At 43.4% G+C, this 24966-nt stretch overlaps 1 protein-coding gene across 7 annotated transcripts; it reads right to left on the reverse strand.

Annotated features, from left to right (window-relative positions):
- IDNK (IDNK gluconokinase) lies at positions 1-20130 on the reverse strand. 7 transcript variants are annotated; one of them, XM_081236186.1, is made up of 5 exons: positions 20013-20090; positions 15680-15710; positions 15167-15249; positions 2894-2937; positions 1-1023 (listed from the first exon to the last, which is right to left on the reverse strand). In XM_081236186.1, exons 3-5 carry the CDS (start codon positions 15200-15202, stop codon positions 678-680), a joined length of 426 nt encoding a protein of 141 aa, XP_081092312.1. In that variant the 5' UTR covers positions 15203-15249; positions 15680-15710; positions 20013-20090; the 3' UTR covers positions 1-677. The 7 variants fall into 7 exon arrangements, with proteins under 7 accessions (XP_081092312.1, XP_081092311.1, XP_081092313.1 ...); XM_081236185.1 differs by having other exon boundaries at positions 20017-20059; XM_081236183.1 differs by having other exon boundaries at positions 2-1023; positions 15167-15253.
- Between the last annotated feature and the right edge of the window lie 4836 nt (positions 20131-24966).

The raw sequence follows: 24966 nt of genomic DNA on the forward strand, positions 1-24966 counted from the left end.
TGCCTAGTGTTCATCATTGACAGCTTTTACAGCAGGAAGGTGGGCAGGTTGCTAACAGCCTGGTCTCACAAGGGTCTCTAAAATGAGGTGGGGGCAGGCTGAATCAGTGAGTCATGCATTTCATTCACTCAAGTTCCACCTTTGCAAACTTTTTTTTTAATCTGTGAACTGCGTGTGCTTTTTATTTACCTAGAAATGACTCAGAGAGAGAGAAATAAGAGGTGTGTGGTGTAACATGACTTGCTGGTGAGTTGTCAATTTTGTACGCTTTTCTGCTCCTGAGACCGATCTCCAGAGGGTGCCAAGTATAGCCAAGTTTCATTTATTTGTCCAAGTACAGGCATGATCAAGAGTGTTCTAAATAAGTCATGGTTTACAGCATAGATTATAGAATTTCCTCTGATTATTTGATTGGGTCACACGAATTTAAACTTCAATTGAAGCTTCACTTTCAAAGTTTCCTCTCCTTTTCTCTGAATATGCCAGAGCATGATGACAAAAGTATCACAGATTCCTAAAAATCCACCCAAACAAGCATATCTCAATACATTATGGTTTATTCACCTTAAGAAGAATCTAGAATACAGTATCAACAAGGATACTGGAACATGGTTTGGGATGGGAGACAGAGTTATGCCCAGTTGTGTTCTGGACCACTGATATAAATGATTCTCACTTCATTTTAGAGTTTCCATAATTGTAGCAATTATCTCTGAAAGATTTTTGTCCACACTGATTTGAATGAAATTTTCTGGAGCTGATGGGGGCTCCAGAGTATCAAACTGGGACTGCAATAACTCAGGGGACATAAAATGCCCTTTTCTTTTGAGTAAGCGTCCAGAGATGACCTCGAATGACCCAGTCAGATGGACCACAAGGAGCTTCACTTCAGCCAGCTTTTCTTCCTTTCCTGACTCATCACACTTCAGAGGTGCACCATCTTTTCCTTGTATTAAGATGTCTCTGTATACTTTCTTCAGAGCTGAACAGGCGAGTATTACATGCTGTCCAGAGGCTACATCTCTGTTGAAAAAATAAAGTGTGTGGGGGGAAGATGCTAGAGTGAAGACATTTAAAATAATTGGTGTCAAGTCTAGGTTGAGGACTAGAGTCCCACTTCTCAGACAGTGGAAGGTGTTACAAATGGTGGCCAAGTATCAGGCAGTCCTGGCTTTGAGGTAAAGATCTTCCACTAGTGAGGCATCTTGTGTAACATATTTACCTCCCCGAGCATCAGTTCATCATCTGCTAAATGCAACTACTCAAAGTACCTGCCCATAGAACTGTGATGAGTAAGTTTATCAAGGTGCCCAGCACACAGGAAATGCTTGGTAAGTATTGGCTCTGCCCCTTGGATGTAGGATGTGACTGAGCCACCACTTGTAGACATGGGTGGCTGCTGGCAGGCACCTGTGCCCCACACACAGCACAGCTCAGGCTCTCCTCAGGTATTCAGGGATTTGAATTTCACAACTGGCTTCTCTCCATTCCTACTCTACAGTATGCTGGGAGTCTGGGGAAGTTACCAGTGCAGAGCTAGAGAAAGGAGAAAAGGGAGCATCAGCCCTTGTGTGGTCAAGGTGAGCAGGATGTGAGAAGTTTCCAGGGATGTGCTAAGGAAAAAAAAAAAAAAACTGAACCAGAAATAGAGGTAGAGTGACAAGGCACCAATAAGGGGAAACCAGTGTGGTTCAAGACCATACATGAGGGTGAGCCCCCTTTCCACTAAACCTACATGTACCAGCCAGAAGAGGCAGTCATCTTGGGGCCAGGAAGGAACTGTATAAAGAGGTGAAGGGTCAAAGCTGGCTTGGGTACTTAGAAATTTCAGTTCAGAACTGAGAATTCTGAAGGGGCCTGCCTTGATTCATGGCCATTGTAGACTGGAGACCCAGTGGATAGAGTGTGTCATCAGCAACAAACCTATGTACCTGAGCCTTCTGGCTCTTCCCAGGGGCCATGAGTGAGAGCTTGTTTATTCTGAGCCTGGAAGTCTGATCTCTATTCTCCTGAGGATCTTCACTTCTGCTTCCATCACAGGTCAGTATGTTAGATCTCTGACAAGTCTATTTATGATAGAGACCCAAGTGGGCAGGAGTTCTCAATTCCAAACCTTAAACCCCTAAGCCCATGCAAAGACAGGGCTGCCAGCCATGTCTGTGCAGTCTAAGAAAAGTAAACTGATTTTTAATCATAAGTATACTCTAATTTCATATGGCCCACATGATTTTAGATAAAACATGACTTCATCTGAGACAGCAAGATTTAGAACCTATTCCCTGCCACTTCTTTATCTTCCATGTCCCAACCAGGATTCCCAGGGGTCTGGCCCACAGATGGGTTGGGGAGGACCTCGTTTGCTCAGAGGCATGCTACAGAGCTGAACAATTTGAGACTTCAATCCTGGTGGCCAGTTATCTGTTGACTTATGAATGACCCCAGGTCTTCCTGGTTGTCAGAGTTTGAAGTAGGAGGCAATAAAAGTGGTGGCTAAGGTATAGCTATACGTCATTATTATGTTTTTAGCACTTACTATATATATTAGGTACTGTTCTAAGTGCTTCATCTCACTAATTCCTCACAACAGTCTGTGAGTAGGAACTATATTTATCCCCATTTTCAGATGAAGAAACAGGTTTATGGAAGCCAAGTGGCTGACCAAGATTCCCAGCTAGTAATTGTGGAGTTGTTTAGAAGGTTGACTCCAGAACCCAACTAAACTACACACCTGTGGCTGATTAAAATCATTGTTGGTTACTTGATAGAGGTGCATTTCATTTCTGGGATGCCATATCAGCAGTCAGTTGTGATTTCAAGAGTGTATTTTTTCCCCTGTACTTTGTGATGGGTTTTCTTTACTCACTGGCTTACCTGGGGCCTGATTTTCTCTTACCTTTGTAAAATGTCATGCAAGTTGCAGAGCCATGGAATCCTGTCCTGAAATTAAGGCAGACACAAAGTGGCTTTTCCAGGTTTTGTTCGTTTTTACAGAAAGTTAATCATGTTCGTCAATGTTAAGGTCCAGAGAGATCTTAGTGGTTTTAAGGAGCAGGCCATGCACAAGGCTCAGGGGTCAAGTCACTAGGCAGTTTAGCACAGAAACATTTTCCTGGTCCAGGTGTCAGAGGCTCTTTTCGTAATAATAAAAATTGCCTTAAAATACCAGTATGTAACTTCCATCATCTTCATCTTCCCATTTTAAGTATATTTTCTCTGGTTCTGATATGTATATAAATCTTTTATTACACTGCGTGATTCTTTAGGTGCCTCTGATCTCAAATGCAGAGAGGTATTCACAGAAACCCTTATGTCAGCTGCTCCCTGGTCCTATTCTTCAAACCCTCCAAAAGCAAAGCTCTACTCAGATATAAGCAGTGTGAGAATTTTGTATTTCTCCAGAGAAGGCAGAGGAAGTTTACATAGGGCACCCTACAGTGTTTCACAAAGGAATCCTCCTAGGGTAAATACTGATTGGCCATAATGCATTTAAAGAAAAACATAATTTTTTATTATGGAAATTTTAAACATATTCAATGATTTTTGGCTCACAGTCTGATTTTATATATGTCCCAGCCATATCCTTACCTGTGCCCTCCTCCTTTATCATTTTGATGCATATTCAAGAAATATGATGTGTCTTTTTTTTTGTGTGTGTGTGTGGTACGCGGGCTTCTCACTGTTGTGGCCTCTCCCGCTGAGGTGCACAGGTTCCAGACGCGCAGGCTCAGTGGCCATGGCTCACGGGCCCAGTCGCTCCGCGGCATGTGGGATCCTCCCGGACCAGGGCACAAACCCGTGTCCCCTGCATCGGCAGGCAGACTTTCAACCACTGTGCCACCAGGGAAGCCCATGATGTGTCTTTAAAAGTCCTTGCTCTTAAACATTTGATTACTACCATTTTATTTAGGATTTTTGCATTTATATAATTGAGATTGACCTGCATTTGTTTTCTTGTACAGTCCATGTTAAATTTTGTTATCAAGGTTATACTAGCCTCATAAAATAAGTAGGGCAGCTTTCCTTCTTTTTCTGTTCTTTGAAACAGCTTGTATACAATATATTATTGTTATGAACTGAATGTTTTTATTTCCCCAAAATTAGTACCCCCTAATGTGATGATATTTGGAGGTAATTAGGTTTAGATGAGGTCATGAGGGTGGGGTCCTCATGATGGGATTAGTGCCCTTTTGAGAAGAGATCAGTGAGCTAGTGTGTACTCTTTCTCTCCTTCCACTGCCCTCCCCCTCAATCACTCAGTGAGGATACAGTAAGAAGGCAGCCATCTACAAGCCAGGAAGAGAAACTCCAGGCTCAGAATAACCAAGAACCTGACCATGCTGGCATCTTGCTCTTGGACCTTCACCCTCCAGAACTGTGAGAAATAAGTGTCTATTGTTTAAGCCACCCCGTCTATGATATTTTGTTACAGCAGCCTGAGCTGACTAAAACTCATCTTAAAAACTCTGTGCCTGGGGCTTTTTTTTTTTGAGGAAAGATCTCTGATTACAGGTTCAATTTCTTGAACGAGCATTGTGTTATATTCAGATTTTTCTATTCTTGATTCAGTTTTGGTAACTGAAATACTTTAGAATCAGCAAGGTCACGTTTTCATTGGGGGGGGGCGGGGAGTAGACTGTGTCCCTGAGCACTGTCTCTGCCATTAGATCACTGTCATCCAAGCCTGTTTTCCCACAGTAATTTATATTTTTCTATATAAGTGTCCAATTTTGTCTGTCTTAAAATTCACTGGTATCAGATTTTTCACGGCCTCTTTTCATTCCTAGTCTTAATTGTGCCTTTTTTCCCCCCTTGATGAATCTTGCCAGAGATTTGCCTGTTTTTATCTTTTCAAACAATTAGTTTCACTCATCACCTATATGGTTTGTTTTATATTCCATTAATTTCAGCACTTATTTCTAAATTTTTCTACATTCTTCCTTTTTATTATTTTTTTTCTACTTGAACCCTTAGATCATCATTTTCATTTTTGTTATTTTTCCAAAAGTGCATTCAGAGGCTGTAAATTTCCTTCTAAGTACTCTTTCAGCTATATCCCATAAGTTTTAGTTGACAGCACTTTTGTCATATATTTCCAAATATCTTGTAATTTCCACTATGATTTTTAACTTATGAATTATTTATATGAATGTCAATTTTTATTTTTCAATTTTACTTATTTCTAGTTTCCAACCATTTTATGATTTGTGAGAATTTTTATTATTGATTTCTAATTCTTGTGCATTATGATAAAAAATGTGATTGATTGGTATGATATTGACTCTTTGGAATTTGTGGCAAATTGTGCCATATAGCACTAGTACCATGTGGTCTAGTATATGGTCAATATTTATAAATATTCCATATGTACTTGAAAAGAATATTTTTTTATTCATGCTTTTCAATATACTCGTTGTTTAAATCTTCTATATCTTTACTAATTTTTCTTGTCTGTTTCGTATATCTTTTGTTTGTTTTGATGTTTTCAAGAGAGTTGTTTTAAATTCTCCCATAGATTAAGAATTGACAGTTTTCCCTTCTGTCTTTGTGTATGTCTGAAAATGTCTTCTGCTCTTACTCTTACTCATTTTAAATAAGATTTCAGTTGGTAAAGAATTCTTGGTTGACAGTTATTTTCCCTCAGCAGTTTGAATACTTACTGTCTTTAGGGTTCTATTGTTGTTGAGAAGTATCTCTTGTTATATTAGGCAATCATTTAGAACATATATTTTCTCTTTGGTAGCTATAGGTAGAAAATAAACCTCTTTGTCCTTGATGTTTTGCAGTTTTACTATTTATCCTGTTCAGGACTCATTTTATATATTCAGTCTAAGGAAATTGTTAATTATTATCTCTTTGAATGTTGCCTTTCCCCCCCACTTATTCTATTCTCCTTGGATTCCTTTTAGCTGTATATGAAACTTATTTTATTATACCAGTCTCTTAATTTTTCTCAAATATTTTTCTAGTTATCTAGCTCTCTTATTCACTCTGGGTAATATCCTCTAGTCTGCCTTCTAATTCACTAGTTCTCTCTTCAGCTGTGTCTAGTTTATTGTTTAATCCATCTATTGATAATGAAACATTATCAATAAATTTTCCATTTCTTGTCTTTCATTTGATTCTTTAAAAAAATTAAAGTATAGTTGATTTGCAATATTGTATTATTTCATTTGATTCTGTCTGTTTCTTGGAGTATGACTTATTCCATTTGTGCTTTTTTGCCGATTCTCTCTCACAGTGGTTCATTTACCTGTATGGTTTGTACTTTTTGACCGCAGGTGCATCTTCAGATTTTTTTCCCTTGTAGGAGTGCTGAGTTTTGGAAACATTTCCATAGGTAGTTTCACCAATTCCAGACTAGTATTACATTAATTTTTCAACTTGGTCTGTCATATGAAGTGAATTGGGCGTAGGAAAGTCTCTGGTTTTCCACCTGTGGTCCAGGGGAGACAGCCAGATTCTTTGCTGCTTCTTGAATCTAGTGAGTGGAGATATTTGTAATCTTCACTCAAATAAAGTCTTCCTTTAAATACTTTATGCAAGTCCTCGCACTTAGTTTCAGGTCCAGCTCCATGCATCATATAGGCCTCATCTCCCATCTCTACAGGGGCATCAGAATCTCCCCAGCCTCCTGGCTTACATGCATTTCCAAAACTTGGGGGAAGAGGTTATTTAGGTTTAATTAAATCTTGACACTTTGATTCTGGCACCTGAGAATTTCTCAGTTTGCTTCTGATCTTGGTTAAGCCCTTGGCTATGCCCCCCCGCCACACACACAATCTTTTCCACCAGGAGCCTTTCAAGTTCTCCAGCTCTGGGTGAGCTCCTTTAGTTCCTGAATATCTCCCCTGGGCTCAGGCTTTCCCATTTCTCATTCAGAGTAACTAAATACTCAATAAGTGAAAGGTTCATTCCACCAAGGCCTTCACTCTGTACTCAGCAAACTAAAGACCCTCCAGTTACTAGGACCCACCCTTGTCAGGAAGCAGAAGAGGATTTTACACACACACACACTCACACAAAACACACACATATATTTAATTTTTTCATATTAAATAAAATTTTTAAAAAGCATGTGTGCTAATATTGGGTTGAGGTTCCTGGAAGTTTTACTAGTGATAGAATTTTTTAAGACTTTACCTCTATGGGGACTTCCTTGATGGCGCAGTGGTTAAGGACCCGCCTGCCAATGCAGAGGACACAGGTTCGATCCCTGGTCCGGGAAGATTCCACATGCTGCAGGGCAACTAAGCCCATGTGCCACAACTACTGAGCCTGCTCTCTAGAGCCTGTGAACCACAACTACTGAGCCCACGTGCCACAACTACTGAAGCCTGCATGCCTGGAGCCCGTGCTCACAATGAAGAGTAGCCCCCGCTTGCAGCAACTAGAGAAAGCCCGTGTGCAGCAATGAAAACCCAACGCAGCCAAAAATAATAATAATAAATTAAAAAAAAAAGACCACCTCTATGTACACACTAGTCAACCAGAGACCACTTAGAAGTATAAATGCAACAGTTACAAAATCCACACAAGACACAGATCAAATGACAACTATCACCTAACTTACACAAATAATAAAACAGCTATTAATACATAATTCACAGAAATTATTACTCAAATTACAACAGCTACTACAATGTGCACACATTGTAGCTCAAATTTAATGAATGAAACATTTATGTTAGCACTTGTCTGACTGTAGTCAGTAGAACCATTGTGGTTATTTCTTTTTTTTTTTTTTTTTTTCTTTTGTGGTACACGGGCCTCTCACTGTTGTGGCCTCTCCCGTTGTGGAGCACAGGCTCCGGACACGCAGGCTCAGCGGCCATGTCTCACGGGCCCAGCCACTCCACGGCATGTGGGATCTTCCCGGACCAGGGCATGAACCCGTGTCCCCTGCATTGGCACGCGGACTCTCAACCACTGCGCCACCAGGGAAGCCCAATTGTGGTTATTTCTAAACAAAGTAACAAGGTAATGAGGCTTACCAGCTCCAGATTTGCAGACCACAAAGAACTCTGTGCTTTATGAGAAGACCTATGTGCTCTTGGAAAAGAGTGTATGTTTAAGGTTTATTATTGGCAAGGTTTTCTAAGACATCATACTCAAAAACTAAATGTTCTGGAGAAGTCTATGAGGAGAAAAAAAGTTGTAGGAGCTATACTTACAGAACTTGAAATTGCCACTGTAACACAGTATTTTCTGGGCTTATGGCAGGGGTCCAGGAAGAAGAGTGTCAAGGATTATAGGTAGCGGGGATAATCAGATGGACTTACTGAGCTGTGCAGTATTTTATGATGGAAAATTGCCCATGGGAAAAGCTGCCAATTCAAGCACAGATTTGGATTTCCCCTTTCCTTCATCCATTTACAAGTGTTTGTTGTGTGCTTAGGGAGATCCAGACACTCTGCTCTGGGTGCTTTCTTTCAGTACTCTAGACATGATCACCCTAAGTTTAACTTCTAAGATTCCATTTGCACTCAACTTTCTAAATTCCTTTCTTTCCTGTACTCTTACTGTGAATAGCTAAGCTTTTCTACTATATTCATGAACTAACAGGGATGAAAAAGAGAACACTGTTAGTTATACAATGACCTTAAACAAAATGTTTTTAAACCTCTTTGGCTATATTTTCCAAAACAGCTCCTCTAATAGAAGGCTGTAGCAGAGCAGGGTGACTGGGCCTTAAAGACTCACACGTCAGCAGGATGAGCAGTTTCCTACCTAGGATCCAGTCCTACAAAGATATAGTGCCTTTCAGGCATGCAGGAAGGGCAGCACAGGCCACTTCCTTGGTAAAGTGGTATCCTAATCATTAAGGGGACTAACTTCATTGTGTGTTTTACATGTAGATGGGGGCATCCCATTTCAAGCTGCAGAAATGATGTCAACTTTTAAAAAGTTAAGGAGTCTGCTTATAGCATATGGGGCCCACAGTGAGGTAACTTCCTAAGCACTTGGAAAAGCAGGAAAGAAGCTTGTTCTTTAAAGCTTTAATTTAAAGAGCAACGCTTAATAGAAAGGAGCAGAGATGTATAAACTCACCTGAAGGAGTAAAAATGACCCTCAGGCTAGCAGGACATCACTATGATCCAACTACATATTTTTACACACATAAAGGAAGCACATCTGTCCCAGCAAGGCTTGGTGGGTGTGAAAGCCCAGGGCAGGAGCATTATGGAATTAAACAGCAGAGTACTGACCAGAGGACATGCCTGGCTATAGGACTGAGTTCTGGCCATAGGACTTTGAATATCATAATCTCATTATCAAACATCTTCCTGTAAGGGGACGGATGGTCTCACACCATTAGAAACTTCAGCCCTAACTCTCCTACTCTTTTGATTGCGTGTTCACTGAAAAACCTGATTGTATGTTGGCTTCTGAAATCAGATCCATGTGAAGTGTTACGGGCCATGTGGCACTTAAATTTCTCCTTGTAAATTAATCAACTGGCATTCTGGTTTTATGTAGAAATCTTGTGAACCTGACTAGTGGGGTTCTCATATGAGACATGAATGCGTGTTCAATGTGTTGACGGTATCAGGCATTGAGCTGACAAGACAGAGCCTGACTACCCTTGTCCTATCTGGGTAGGCAGACAGCCTTTTCCACAATACATCCCTTGTCACTGTACAAGTCTCTAGGTGAAACAAAATCCTGAGACTAGTGCCGTGGGCTGCTAACCCCCATTCAACAAGAATGTTTGGTTTAGAAGAGGTAGTTGGAAGGTTCAGAGGGCCAAATGCTAATTCACATATTCAGTATTCACATACCTACTTAGAGTTCAAGGAGCAATTATAATGATGCATTAGGACTGATTCACAGATGCAAACACAACAAAAAAATGAGTTGTTCTTCTGCATGAGTAAAATGTTCCTAGTGGGTTTGGATGAACCAAGGAGAGGGGATAATTTGTTTAATTTCTAGTACTTTAGACATCTCTTCTTTCTTCACATTAGCATAGGAGCAAACTTGTGTTCTGTTGTTTTACTTAGATTGCACATTTCCTCCAGTCCATCGGCACAAATATCTCTTTGTACAGAGATCAATCTCTGTATTATTTTATGGCTTAGGAAACAAATATGTTATGGTGTTAAGTTGGGTATTGACTTTATTATTCATTACATTTTCTGCATGCCTGAAACATTTCACAATAAAGACAAAACAAATTAAAAATAACGGAAAACATGTTTGGGTAATAAGCTTCCTATCCTGTGTATAGGAAAATGGAACTTTACTTTGAATCCATATTTTATTGTTTTAACAGTGCCTCAATATGTGCCTTCGTCAAGAATTAAGCATGTTGCATCACTTAGTCATAATAAAATTCCTCAGAAGCTCAACCATGAAAACTAATATTAATACATGGAAACATTAAACTATTTAAACAAAAATGGATGCTTTCAGACATCTGCCCAATCAGAATGTATGCTGGACCAGTTTATTCACTGCACCGGTAAGGTCTGGGTCCACCAGCCATAAAAACAATGAGAGAAAGTTGGAGATAAAACAGAAGCACTTTCAACTTTATTTTACAGAAGTTTCCAAGTATTGAGTCATAATTACACAATTGGGATCCTTCCTTGGAGGATCACATGGGGCCACAAGCAGAGAGTTTTTCCAAAGCAGCTCCAGAGGCTACCTAGACTCCCATGTGGAAACCAGAATTCTCAGACCTGCTGTGTAAAGCCAGGTGTCACCTGCCTCAAATACCCTTCAAGGCCTAGGCCCCTACAATGGATGTGCTCACTGAGGGCTGTGCCTCTCTCCTGCTCTCACCCTCACCCTTGCTTTCACCCTTACTTGCTCCACTTAATCAACCCTGATTCACTTGTAGATTATTTGTGTGTGTGTGGAGTATCAGGGCCTTTAACACAGTAGAAAAAGTAGAGTTTTAGAGGTTAGAGAGATCCCCCTCACTCTGTGCCTTTGCTCAAGTTACTTAACTTCTCTGTGCCTCCCTTTGTTCATCTGCAAAATGGGGGAATCATATATAATAAATTGAGCTGCTTTGGGACTTAAACAGGAAAAGGAGTAGACTCCATTTTAAACATTACTTTTTGGCTGATTTAATAGCTGCAATAAACAGCATTCATTTCCAACTCTGAATTTTGAAAAGACCTTTAGTAAATAAATTTAGTACGCAGTGGGCTCTAACTCCACAAACAATGAATACTTAATATGTGCAAAGCACCATATCGAGCACTGGGGATATAAATATGAACGGTGCAGTCCCTGTCCTCGAGGGGGTCACAGCCTGAGGATGGGTATTTATCAATTAATCTACCCACAGGACAGTAATGAGGGCTCCAAGAAATATAAGAAGGGCTATGATAAGACAAGGGGAGAGAGCAATTTTGATCAGGCCCTAGGAAGACTAAATCTTAAAGGGTAAAGAGGATTTTAATGGAAGCAGGGCCTGTCAAGCAGAGGGAAGGATAAGACTTGGCATATTAAAGATGGTTTACCAAGACTCTGGTCTAAATGGATGAGGCAGGAGCTCAGCACTGGTGAACAGGAGGTGTGGGAGTTGATAGGTGAGGAAGGTCAGGAGAAACTGTCAGGACTAGAGAGTCAAGATCTTGAGTGACCTGCTAAGGAGTCTGGACTTTATTGTTAGGGTCTTAGGGAGGACTTGGACACATGAGCTCCAAATTTTGTATTCATGTTTGTGAAAAAAGGGAATGATTGAGATCTCCTTTTCACAGGTGCAGAAACTGGGGCAAAACAGAGGATATATTAAAGCAAATTCACTGAACTCTGTGTGTAAATAGTTACTACGGACAATATGGTAACTAAGGCAAGTCAAACACAGAAAGTCTTAGGGGAAAGAGAGGAGGAAACAACATAACCCAAATGAACATCCCTGCCTGTTGGATCTGATGTTCTAGGTCCCTTCATTCCTGATAGTCTTTACATGCAGGGATGGGGGGGCAGTGTACCCTGAACCCCCAGCCCAGTGTTTAAGCACTTGGCCTATCTAGAGAAACAGTGTCTTCTGGAAAGGGATGATGGTTAAAGGGCAGGGCAGGAGCTCAGAGGAACAGATGGAAGATAAGTGTGTCCAGCATTGCTGGGGGAGGTGGAAAGAGGGCAAGGAAAGTCGGAGGGGAGGACAACGGGCGATGGACTGGTTTTATCTGGTGCAAAAGTGAACTTAAGCCCATAGAGGAAAGAATGCATGTAAAAATAATATATACCCCAAAAAAGATAAGGGGGAAAAAACTCAAATTCAATTAGTAGGTGTTTTTGGAAGGTGAAACCAAGGGTGATGAAAATTCTGTGAAAGGATTTTTCGGCACTGGTCGAATTTTCTATACAGGATAAGTATTATATTTATAATCAGGGAAAAATTTTCAAAAAACCCTCTTTTAAATAGACTTTGAGGTTGAAGTCTGCTCAAGTGTCACCATACGCTGACAGGACAGCATGAACCTGGCACATATGGGAGACTCACTGGCTGGCAGCTTGGAAATTCTTTATTATTACCCTCATCATCACGCTAATAATGTATTGCATCCTGGGTGGCGTATCTTTCTATACCAGCGCTGTCCAATAGAGCTTTTTGCCCTGAGGGAAATGCCCTCTATCTGTGCCACCTGGATTAGCAGCCACCAGCTACATGTGGCTGTTGAACACTTGAAATGTGGCAGTGCAACCCAGGAACTGGAGTTTACATTTAATTTAATTGAACTAGACTTAAGGAGCCCTTGGTATATTCAACTCAGGTTCTTTCTCTTCATATCTTAGCCTTTTGAGCACAATACCCTCCCCAAACCCTCCTGAGACTCTTTCGCAAGGCCAACCGCTATGTCTGCCTCTAACACTCTAACTGATGTTCAGTACAGTATCTTTGGGGTGGGGGGCTGGTTGCCAAAGCAACCAGGAGGTCCTTGGTGCCAGCTCAGCTGTGACCCACACCTTCACTCTTAGTCTCGCTGGGCTCTCATCAAAAATGTAAGCCATCTGCCATCTTACCTCTTTCTCTCTGCTTCTAAGGTCAGGCTAACTTGTACAGCTGCCTCTGAATATATTTAGTAACTTGTTGTGTTTCTTCCAGTAACTGATAACCTTCTCTTCTGTACAATAAATTCCTCTTCTGAATTCTCCTCCCCAGCCCCCCATCCATACTGCCCACTTAACAAGCCTCACTTGTGAACAAGAGGAAGGATGCTCAAATGCCATTTTAAAATCTGTCCATTTGGGTTGCTTTACTTTGTTCCTTATTTTAATTTTCATTTGTACTTGCCAAGGAGAAAAATAAAATAACCCTAGCACAGTCACACTTTACACACTCCACAGAAATGGTTTCTGTTACATGTATGTATCTATAGATAAGATATTAGCAACAACAATAAGAAGTGATATTTACTGAATGCTTCAGGCACTTCTCTGTGTACATTTTTCATATTATCTCATTTAATACTCCCAAGGACTCAATGAAATAGGTCCTGTCACCATCCCTACTTCACAGGAGAAAAATGAGGCACAGAGAGACTAAGCCATCTGCCAAAAGTCACAGAAGCTCAGTGGTGAGGCCAGGTTATCTATATTATGTTTATTATCTCTCGTATAATATCATTATTATGTTTAAGTTACTACTCTGTATCCCTTTTTTGCTTCTCTCCTCCTGCCTTCTAAGGTCAGATGCTGTAAACTTGATTTTGACGGTTTAACGTTTGAACTATTACACACTCGAGGCGCACTCCCTGCGACAAATAGAAACCCTCAGAGTGCTCTAGAATTAGACCTAACGTGGGTTAATGACTCCAGTCCTTCACGGCAGGACAAAGAGAAGAAAGTAGAGCCCAACTGGGGTGAGCCAAGGTCATGGCAGTGAAAACACCAGTGTTGCTCTTTGGCCAGTTCCATACCATACCTGCCCTTTGGACACCCTTGGCACGTGGGCCCAGCTAGAGCCCCTGCTCTCAGCTGCTCTGTGGACTCAGCCCTACACCCTGCCCTCAGTCTCTCCTGGGTTACAGCTGATCATGCCAATGAATCCAGTTTGTGACTCTGGTTTGAGAGAGACCCTCTAGGAAAGGGCCTCATGACAGTGTATAAAGAAGTGAGGTGCTAGTCATTCATTCTTACACTCATTCATTCATTCACTCACAAATTTGCCACAAATATTTTCTGACATGTACTGTGTGTCAGGCTCTAGGGATCTATAATGGTTAACAGAAATGGCCATAGTGCCTGCCCTTTTGGAGGTAAAATCTAGTTGTAGAGATAAACAGTAATCAAATTCTCACACCATCAAATGCCATGTTGCAACTGGGACAAGGACGATAAGGGATACGGTGCCATGAGAGTTTATTATAGGAGGTTTTACCTAGAAGTCAGGGAGAGCTTCCCTGAAGAGGGGGCAAAGGAGCTGAGATGTGAAGCATGAGCTGGGTAACTGAGAAGAGGGCAGGGAAGTGCATTATTCCTCACAGTGGGAACAACAGATACAAAGGCCCTGTGGGGAGGAGCATGGTGGTAGAGCAACTGAAAGAGGCAAGGGTGGCTCCAGTGGATACAAGGAGGGGACGCGTGGCTCCAGAGGGCCAGATCTGAGTTTGTGAAACCCACCGGAGCAATTTTGTTTTTCTCCTTGGTGATCATAAATAGTGATGAATGAAAAAAAGAGCTGCAGCAGCCCAGGGAGCGGGATTCGTGACGTGACATCAGAGCCCTCCCCACTCCTGCACCTGGATGGGCAGTGGCGGGGGGGGGTGCTCCTCGGGCTGCTGGTCGGGAAGCAGCCAGGGCTTTGCTTTGCCCGGCAGAGATGCCAGGGCCTGGTGAGGTGGTAGGCTGATAAGTCCTGGGAAGAAAAGATGAACTTCCCCACATATGAGGCAGAGGGGAGCCTCTGCCCTCTCAGGGATTACATTCTGCAGATTAAAATCCCTCAACAAAGTGTTCCGGCAGATTCTGCCGAGCTGGGGCAGAGGGTGGCATCACTGTTGATGCCAGTTTAGAGTTTAGATGGGAGTTCAGGGCCAAAGCTAACATATGTGGTGGACCCGCTGTGCACCTGGCTTTTGGAGCACTGTACGTGAGTGCATGACTCAGGAACTCTACTACAACAAGCACTGCAGGAATCTTAACCTGCATCACCCTGCGTCACAGGACATCTGTGTTGGAAATAAAAACAGACAGCAAACCTTACCTGGTCATTCAGAGGTATCCCTTTTCTCATCTTCATTCGATTTTCCTCTGGGTGATAGTCATCTGCATCGTAGAATTTCCATCCTAGCTTTAAGAACAAAGTGAAAGAGGGTATGTGGCAGGTAGTGCGGCCCACGTGACAGCCACTGTGGGGTTACTAAAACTAACGGGCAGGTACAGAAACAACCCTGCCACCCTCTTCCCCACCAGCAGCCCGAGGAAACCACTGCCCCCCGCCCCCCGGCCACCCAGGTGCAGGAGTGGGGAGGGCTCTGATGTCGCGTCGCAAATCCCTCTCCCTGGGCTGCTGCAGCTCTTTTTTTCATTCATCACTATTTATGATCACCAAGGAGAAAAACAAAATTGCTCTGCTGGGTTTCACAAGCTGCATGGAGGTGTCTGTGGTGAGTTTACAAACCACTCAGGCCAGAAGAAAAGGCAGGGAGGGGAAAGGGAGAGAAGCAAAGAGACAACATGATGGGACTAGCAACTGGGAGGCATTAGAACAGGTTACCTGGGATGCCAGCAGGGTACCGACGGTGGATCTGTGGAGAGGACATAAATGTTACATGACTGCCCTTTTCCAGCCTGCGCTGTGCCTCTTCCATCCGAGGAGCCCTGGGAAGCAGAGGGCTGCCCTACTGGTCTTAATCACCGACAACTTATGATACTGAAACTGAGACAGATGCTCCTGACCCTGGAGCCTAGAGCACGGCTTTAGTTTTCTCCAGGAATTTAAATGAAATAATTATCCAGTCATCACCAAGTTTTCTCGCAAAAGCAATACATAAGACCTCATTAAACTCCTGAAGTTTTTTCCTTAAGTTTTTGGTCCCTGTTTCATAGATAATTATTTTTTTGAGAAAAAATATTCAATTATTAAAGTGATAACTTCTACTGAGGATATTGGAGGGAAAGGTCTGACAGGGAATTTAACCTCTAAGCACCCACACAAGGTTCAAGGAGCTCATAAAAGCATTAAAATATTGGGGCTTAAAAGGGGCACACTCTTCAAATAAAGGACATGGAGAATTACCAGCACTCATTATTAAGTCTGGGAGTTGAATGCTCTCTGTGCAATGCATCTGAGAATGATCTACCTGTCCAGACCCTAACAGGCTGCATGGTCAGTGAAGAGGGCTTGGGTCCTAGAGACTGAGGTCTGGCCACGGTCTCCATTCTGCCACTAAATGACTGTGTCCTCCTGTGTAAGTCACCTTGTCCTCTAAATCTCAGTCTTCTCACCTGTAAAACAAGGGAACTGAGCTACATTTATCCATTCACCTACTCATTTCACTCAGCCAATATCTACTGAGCACCTACTAGCTCCTAGGACATAATGCTCAGCCCACTGAGACTGGCCATCTTGAGGCTTACAGGCTAGCGCCGTGGCGTAGGGGTGGAGACCGTCAGGCAATTAATTAGAAACGAAGCCCCTTCATGCTATCAGTTTCTGAAGTGTTACCCAAAATGCCAATCACTGAAGTATGAACTTCAGAATTTTTTACTGTATCCTCCTACCATTTCATCATGCCCTCTTGCCTAAGTTTTACACACACTTTTACAATTAGCTACTTGTTATTTTTGTTTAATTCGTTCACTCTTTAAAATTAAACAAATGTGTTAAACAAGAAAACTCTTTCCTTCCCTTATACAGGAAGCCACCCTCACTTGCCTTAAACAGGAGGCAACCAAAAAGATGTATACAGTGAAAACAAAACATTGTGATGAAATTCTAGCTGGGTACTATTGCTTACCAAGGGTCCTCTCTCTTTTGTTAAGAAGGTATCAGGGAAGTTTTAAAAAGACACACTTGTACCAAACTGAGACCTGCTCCCGAAGGTAACCAAAGGATTGAGAGAACTGGAACCTCTCCCATTATGTTCACTCCTTTGCAGGCTGCATAGGGTGACATGTTGTAGCCTACTGGTGACTAAACCGTCCCAGCCGAACTCCAGGGCTGGTGAAATCAGCACTGTGTACAACGGACCAAGTTAGATTAGCCAGGAATGAACATGTCAGCCACCAGTCATAATTTAAAAGAAAAGCTAACTAGATTGGGGTGTAGACGGGCAGGAAGGAGATAGAAGAAAACAGAAAAACCACTCTCTACCACTCTAACCAAACTTCCTAACCAGAGGACAGCTGGACTATTTGAATATGGACCAGGGACCCCCAGCAGAAATACGGCAAAGTGCTCGGCTCACAGGAGACTGGTCAGGGCCAAACATTACAAACCAGTTTGGGGCCCAAATGTCTTCCAGTGGGATGGTCTAAATCAAGATCAAGGAGACTTAAAAAGACAGTAGGCAGTAGGCTGGGGCACAGAATAATGAGAAAGGTATTGAAAAGGCCTGAGCTTGTTGCGACAGCAGGAAAAAGAAGGAAACACGGAAAGAAGCTGAGGATGGCTTCACTAAGATTGTTAAAATATAAAGAAAGCTAACACCGCCACCCACTCAAATGGCTCCATTCATTCATTCATCAAGTCAATACATATTTACTAAGCACCTACTATGTGCCAGGCATTGTTCTAGACACATGTCAATAAACAAAAAGGAAAAAGATCCCTTACATTCAAGTAGGGGAGGGAAAGGCAATAAACATAATAAACTTATTACTTGACATTACTTTAACAGTGTTTTAAATGGGATCTTTCTGGTTTGAGACTATTGTTTTCTTAAGGTATTACCCCATTGCTCCAAATGTTATGGAGTATATTTAAAAATCCTGCGGGGCCCTAAGAGGGGCTCACAAAAGTCACCAAAGAACTCAATGTTGCTACATCCAATGATCAATGTAATCAATTCTCAGGCATTTTATCACTCAGTCCATCGACAACAGTTGACATTGACCTAACCATTAGAGGGCCCAGGGCTCAGTCCTTGGCCAGCTTATCCACACTCACTCCCTTGGTGTCCTGAACATCTATGTCTTTAAACATATCCACACACCGATGAGTCCTACATTTTCACCTAAAGTCCCTCTCTCCTGAACTCGACTTGGATATCTGATTGCCCACTTGACAGATCCACTTGGATGACTGATAGGCATGTCCAACTCACCACATCCCACACTGAGCTCCTGAAATTTTCTTCCAAACCTGCTCTGCCTATTGCTTCCCCATCAGTCAACAGAAACTCTTTTCTTCCAGTTACCCAGGCCAAAAATCTTGAAATCATCCATGACTCTTCTCTCCTTCATATCCCACATCCAGTCCATCAACACATCTTTTTGGCTCTACTTTCAAAATATTCCAGCATATGACCACTTCTCTTCACCTGCATTGTTTTTCTGATCTCATCTCCCAATCACTCTGCCACAATGGCCTCCCTGCTAGTCCACAAGAAAGTCAAGCCTCAGGGCCTTTGCACTTGCCATTCCCTCTGCCCATATGCCCTTTCCTGGCTATCCACGGGCTTATTTCCTCTCTTCTTATAGGTCTTTCTCCAACACCACTTCCTCAGAGGAGCCCTCCCTCACTATCCTGCCTCGCTTTGTTCCACTTACCTTCCTTTATTTTCCCCTAGAGCACCTACTGCTGCCTGGTGCATTGCACATGTTTTTATTCCCTTACTGCCTCCCTCCCTTACTAGGATGTAAACTCTTTGAGGGCAGGGATTTATCTGTCCTGCTCACTACGTGTCAGTGACGTTGAGGAAGGATTGAGCTTGATAAACATTTACTGAATGCATGAATATCATAACCATATGACATATGGTACAGTCTCCCCTCATCTGATCCAAGGCTTGGGTCGGGGGGCAGCACGTGAACTGCCCAAGCTCACAACCAGACAGCAGTAGAACCAAGACCTAGGGCTCTTGACTTTCACTACATCACACCAGAGCGGCAGTTTTTCATTCTCCGAGTTCTTCAGTCATACACAGTGAGGGACTTTCTGGCTCTGTGTTTTATTTTAAATTTTCAGTTCAAGATTCCCTGTCTTTGAGGCTAAAAATGCCACAATAATTTTTGGAAGCTAAACCTACCTACCTGGAGAAAGAAAGAGTCTTTAAAATACACTGGACCGCATGGGCAGTTCCTGATTCAGATCATTCTAGAAGGATCTGGATACGCCTTTGGAGGTTGTGATATTTTAGTTGTCTTTTGCTGCCTCTGGTGGAATGCTGCCGTAGCTGCCTTTTCTAATAAAGGGCATTGTCAGACTTTGGTCTAAACAGGAAGCCAAAGGCTTCCTCAGCCCCCAAGTTGGCCAGACTGGGCTGGGCAGAGGTTTTGTGGTATGCAGTGCGCCTCCCTGCTCACAAACTTTCAGGGGCCACTCTTCATTTTAACACCGAATCCTTCCAGTTGAAGGGGGAACACAGTAAATAGGCAGGTTAAATTGACGTTCCAAAATCTAATCAGGAAAGTCCAGGGCCCGGCAGGAGGGAGCTGGCGCGCTGTCCAGCTTGACAAAAGTCTGTAGGAGCCTGGGACGAGGCTTGCCCCTGCTCTGTGGGCCTTGCTCCCTTGCACGGTGTGCCCACACGAGGCCCCCAAACACGGGCACCTGTGACGGCCCGGGCCGCTCCAGGTGGCGCGGGGAAGTCGTTACTCTATTCGCGCCCCAGCAGGCGCCTCTTCACAAGGCGCTTTCGCTAAAGCCTCTGCCTAAATTTACAGACGGAGAGCCCGAGTCTGGGGTGTGGCCCCGGGCCGGGCGCCCCCGAGGCGAGCAGGTTGGCAAGTGGGGAGAGGGAGCAGATGCCCCGGGCCTCAGTTCCCGCATCAGCAAAGGGAAAGGACCCTCCCGTCGCCGCGGGCCTGGAACGCCGGCGGGTCCGGCCTCCGCCGCCCCGCGCCGCCCCCCACTGCGCCCCCTCCGCGCCCCGGCCCTCCCGGACCTACTTCCCCGAGCCGCTCACGCCCATCACCAGCAGCGCGCCGGGCGCCGCCATCGCCCAGAGTCCTGTCGCCTTCTGGGGCCGGTCTGCTCCGCCTTCCCAGCCACGGGGGGCGGAGCCGCCCGCGACCCAGCCAGGCCCAGGCGGACTCCACCCCAAAGCCCCCACCAAGACCCCGCCCCAACAGTGCCCCAACCCTCATCCCGTCCCCAGCCGCCCTCCACCCACGCCGACACCTTCCCCGCCCCCTCGCGCCCCTTCCCCGACGAGACCCGTCCCACGCCGAGACTCCGCCCCCATGCGCTCCGCCCCCAGCCGCCCCACCCTCCGCAGCGCCCGGGAGAGACCTGCGAACCCGGCGACCCACCGCTTCCCCTTCCCCCCACTTCCACCCAGTTCTCGCTGCGCCCTCTGTGCCCGTTTCCCTCGTGCGGTAAGTGGAGCCTCCCGCAGGCAGGAGGGAGCCGGCCCCGAGTCCCTGCACCTGCGGTCCTCCTCTCGTAGCCCCTCTCCGCTGCAGGGAAGCCTTGCCCTTGCAGGCCGGACCCTCTGGCTCCTCCTCCTTCACCAATGGAAAGAGCATTTATTTGTTTTTTAAATGTTGTAAAAAGAAAAAGCAGAAAATGAATTCACACTTTCCCGCACCTGCAGGCAACAAGCGTCCGTTCCCAAAATGATCCCCCGCCCCGCATAGATAAATGGGTGTGAATATTTTATGAAGTTGGGATCATGCTGTACACGGTGTTTTGTAACCTGGCAATTTGTCACAATAATACAATACAAGGCAGATTTCTTTTGGTGTCAAATATAGACTGGTCCATAGTGGCACATGTCATGGCTCTGCTATTTAATCTGGTTCCTGTTCTCAGGTAAATTACTTAAAGGGAAGAAGCACCCTTTGAAGGGCCATTTTGCTTTAAAACAATGTTAATTATGTGCCATTTAAAATACTTGATTAAAAGTACTTCTAATGACATTCTGCCCAACCTCCTTCGTTATCCAAGATCATATTACTCTGTGTTCTTGAAAACAATGAAGCTGACATAAAAACATTTATCTAAAGAATATTTCAATTACCCCTGCACTGACTTTTTTCTTATGTAGCTCAAGCGGGTGAAATTTCAGTGTTCCTGGATAGAGGTTGTACAGATGAAGGAACAGACCTGGAGAGAGAGGTGACGCCTAAGGTCTTACAGTTCAGTTGTGTTTGATGAACATTTCTTGAACACCTACCATCCGCAGGACTCCAAAGGTGAATACTGTTACCCTCCAGGTGCTTCCAGGCAGGTAGGGGGATAGATGTATAAGCATTGCTGTAACCTGTGCTCTGCTTTACCAGTTCGGGTAAAAAATATATATATATAGTTCACATTTCTTTCAAAATTCAAACGCAGAATGGTTAGCAGAAATTCTGTTTCTTCTCCCCAGATGTCCCTCCCAAGATATGTCCAAAGATCTCATATTTTCTGTACTAGTCATAGTGGTGGCAAGAAACAGCACACTCAAGTTGGGTTATTTGAAAGGGGTTCAGTAAAGGGGCTATTTACAGAGATGCAGGTGGGGTCAGTTAAAGCAACACAGGGTCCTAGTCTTAGTAAGTGAGGGGAGGTGTGAGGGGCAGTGGAAGGGAGCCTTCATTGGGCTAGAGTGGGAGGGGAGAGAGAGAGCGTGTGAGTGCTGTTTGGATAGAGATGTCTGATAGGAAATGTGGCCTTAGGAAGAGAGATAGATAGACACCCCTTATTGAACCAACAGGGAGGGAATCAGGAGAATAAATGACCTCCCCTCCCCTTCTCTTGCCCTTTGATCTCCTGCTAGTGACCAAACCCCACTGGCCAGTCCCAACTGGAAGACAGAGAGCTAGAGAGTCTGTTGAGTGCGCCAGTGCATGCCAATCTCTCGGACACAGAGGAGGGAAGAGAAGGTTGGAGGGTGTATCTGATGGGTCAAAGGAAAGCTATCCAGCACTTTTTTTCTCAGGAGTCAGTGAACAAATCCTCCTGTGCTTGCTTCCAGGACAGCAGAACTCAGAAGTGACCCTAAGAGCTGAATTTCACATTTTTGACTACCGAGAGTGCCACCTGCTGGTCCTGGTTGTCTCAGGGCTCAGCTGTTGGGCAATCTGATATTAGGTCCTGTCTATCTACTGCAGGAACTGCTGTACTAACTGAGGCACATGGTACCCTGGAAGCCTGAAGAGACCCTCAGCAAGGCACTGCTTTCTGCATGTGTTACTATAGTGACCCAAGTCCAGATCACCCCCAGACCGAGGACATCCTGCACTGTAAGTCTTATCTGGTAATAGTGGCTGTAGAAAGCCTCCTGTATGCAGCTGCTCCTCCTACAGGGGTTAGATGGGGTGCAGGGGGGAGCACCTTAATGCACACAAGCACTTCCCTAGGAAGCAAAGCATCTACCAGGATGGCTGGGCAGGGCAGATATTCCCATAACAGTGGTCTTACATCTGACAAGTCTCATTAAGAAGAGGTTACATCAGCACCTCTTCCCTTCCAGATGGGTCCTTGATCTTGGTTTAATTTTGAGAATTCAAATAGATGCATGGAAGAGCTCCACAGACCAAATCCCAAGTCTTAATCAAGCCCCAAGGTAGCCTATTATACATTCTCCTGGAAGTAATGGTTGTGAACTTGCTTCACATCTTCATAACTAAAAAGGGTCACTCGAAGGGCCCAGAACAGGGCTTCCCTGGTGGCGCAGTTGTTGAGGGTCCGCCTGCCAATGCAGGGAACACGGGTTCGTGCCCCAGTCTGGGAAGATCCCACATACCGTGGGGCGGCTGGGCCTGTGAGCCATGGCCGCTAAGCCTGTGCATCCGGAGCCTGTGCTCCGCAACGGGAGAGGCCACAACAGTGAGAGGCCTGCATACCGCAAAAAAAAAAAAAAAAAAAAAGAGGGCCCAGAACAAAGTTTGTACAAAGGTAAAATGATTTTTGCTACCTCAATAGATGCAGAAAAAGCATTTGACAAAATTCAACATCTCTTCATGATAAAATACTCAACAATTTAGGAATACAAAATCCTCAACCTGATAAAGAGCATCTGTGGATCCCACGGCAAATGTTCTACTTAACGGTGAAAGACTGAATGTTTCCTCTATGATCAGGAACAAGCAAGCATGTCTGTTCTCATCACTTCCATTCAGCATTCTACTGGAGATTCTAGCCAGGGCAATTAGACAAGAAAAAGAAATAAAGGCATCCAGATTAGAAAGGAATAAGTAAAACTATACTTCCAGATTATATGATGTTGTATACAGAAAATTCTGAGACATCTACGATGACCCTATTAGAGCTGATAAATGAGTCCAGAAAGATTTCAGGCTACACGATCAACATACAAAAAGCAATTGTATTTCTATACACCAGCAGTGAACAATCTGAAAGGGAAATTAAGAAGAAAAATCCCATTTACAGCAGCATTGAAAAGAACAAAATAATTAGGAAAAAATTAATAAAAGAAATACAAAACTTATACTCTGAAGATGTATATATGGGATATTAGGAATTAAGAATACTCATCCTCCGCTGGGAGAAATGTAAACTGGTGTCACCTTTCTTGAAAGACAGTTTGGCATGATAGAATAAAACTGAATAGGCATATACCATACAGTTCTGCAATTTTATTCCTAGGTTAACACTCCAGGACATATGTACACAAATGTACAGGAAGTTGTGTTCATAATAGCTCCAAACTGGAAACATCCTGAATATCCATCAGCGATGAGATGGCTTAATAAATCATTGCATATTCAAATGATGAAACACAGTATAGCCAATAGTATGAATGAATTACAGCTATTGATACAAAGGCATATCAAAACCATAATGCTGATTAGAAGAATTACATCTATGTAATTCCCATTTCTTGTTTAAAAACAAGAAAATTAAGCAATATGTTTATAGTCTAAGGATATATACATGTATAATAAAACTATGCAGAAAAGCAAGAGAATGATTAACCAAAAATTTAAGATGATGTGTGTCAGAAGAGGCACAAAACGTCTTCTGGTAAACTGGCAATATTCTATTTTTAACCTATATATTGGACAGTGTGATGGTTAATTTTACATGTCAACTTGACTGGGCTAAGAGGTGCCCAGGTAGCTTTTAAAACATTATGGGTGTTTCTGTGGGGGTGTTTCTAGAAGAGGTTAGCATTTTAATTGATAGACTGAGTAAAACATACGACCCTCACAAATGCAGGTGGGCATCATGCAGTACACTGAGGGCCTGAATATAACAAAATGGCAGAGGAAGGGTGAATTTGCTGTCTCTTTTGAGCTGGGACATCTGTCTTCTTTTACCCTTGGACATTGGGCTCTTGGTTCTCAGGGCTTTGGGCTTGGACTAGAACTATGCCACTGGCTTTCCTGGGCCTCCAGCTTGCAGAAAGTTGATCATGGTAGCAGACCACAGACTCCATAACTGAATGAGCCAATTCCTCATAATAAATCTTCTATATATCTATATATTTCCTATTCTGTTTTTCTGGAGAACCCTGACTAATACAGATGCACAAGTGTTTATTGTATTATTTTACCTTAAACTGTACATATGCATTTATATACTTCTATATGTATGATATATCATGCACACACACAGTTGGGATCTTTCCTATCTAATTTACAAGTCCAGGCAGCAGTGAGGGACTCAGGAAAGTGAGCTGGTGAAGCAGGAATGAGTAATGTCTGTCATGCTAAGAATCTAAATTGACCTTGACTTTCATCTCCTCCAGCTTGGTTTACTTCTTAACTGGCTGCTAGTGTTTCTGCTGACGTTGCACCTGATGCTAACTATCACTGACACCAATGATGTTGTAGAATATTCCTTTATTGGCGTTAGGTTGTGAATACTCATTTTAGTTAAATCCACTTGAAACAGAACAAAAATACACTTTTGCCTATTTTTTATCATGTCTCTATCTCTTCTATCTT

This window comes from Mesoplodon bidens (genome assembly GCF_964165515.1).
Source record: "Mesoplodon bidens genome assembly, chromosome: 6".
In the NCBI taxonomy this organism is placed as follows: Eukaryota; Metazoa; Chordata; class Mammalia; order Artiodactyla; family Ziphiidae; genus Mesoplodon; species Mesoplodon bidens.

What these genes read in the sequence shown, in the direction of transcription:
- IDNK (XM_081236182.1), bottom strand. Translation starts at nt 20,066, where the DNA reads ATGGCGGCGCCCGGCGCGCTGCTGGTGATGGGCGTGAGCGGCTCGGGG. An exon ending in GGCGTGAGCGGCTCGGGGAA is followed by an intron (nt 15,711 to 20,016) that starts GTAGGTCCGGGA and finishes TCCTCTCCACAG; the next exon opens with ATCCACCGTCGGTACCCTGC. An exon ending in GGATACCTCTGAATGACCAG is followed by an intron (nt 2,938 to 15,166) that starts GTAAGGTTTGCT and finishes CCTTAATTTCAG; the next exon opens with GACAGGATTCCATGGCTCTG.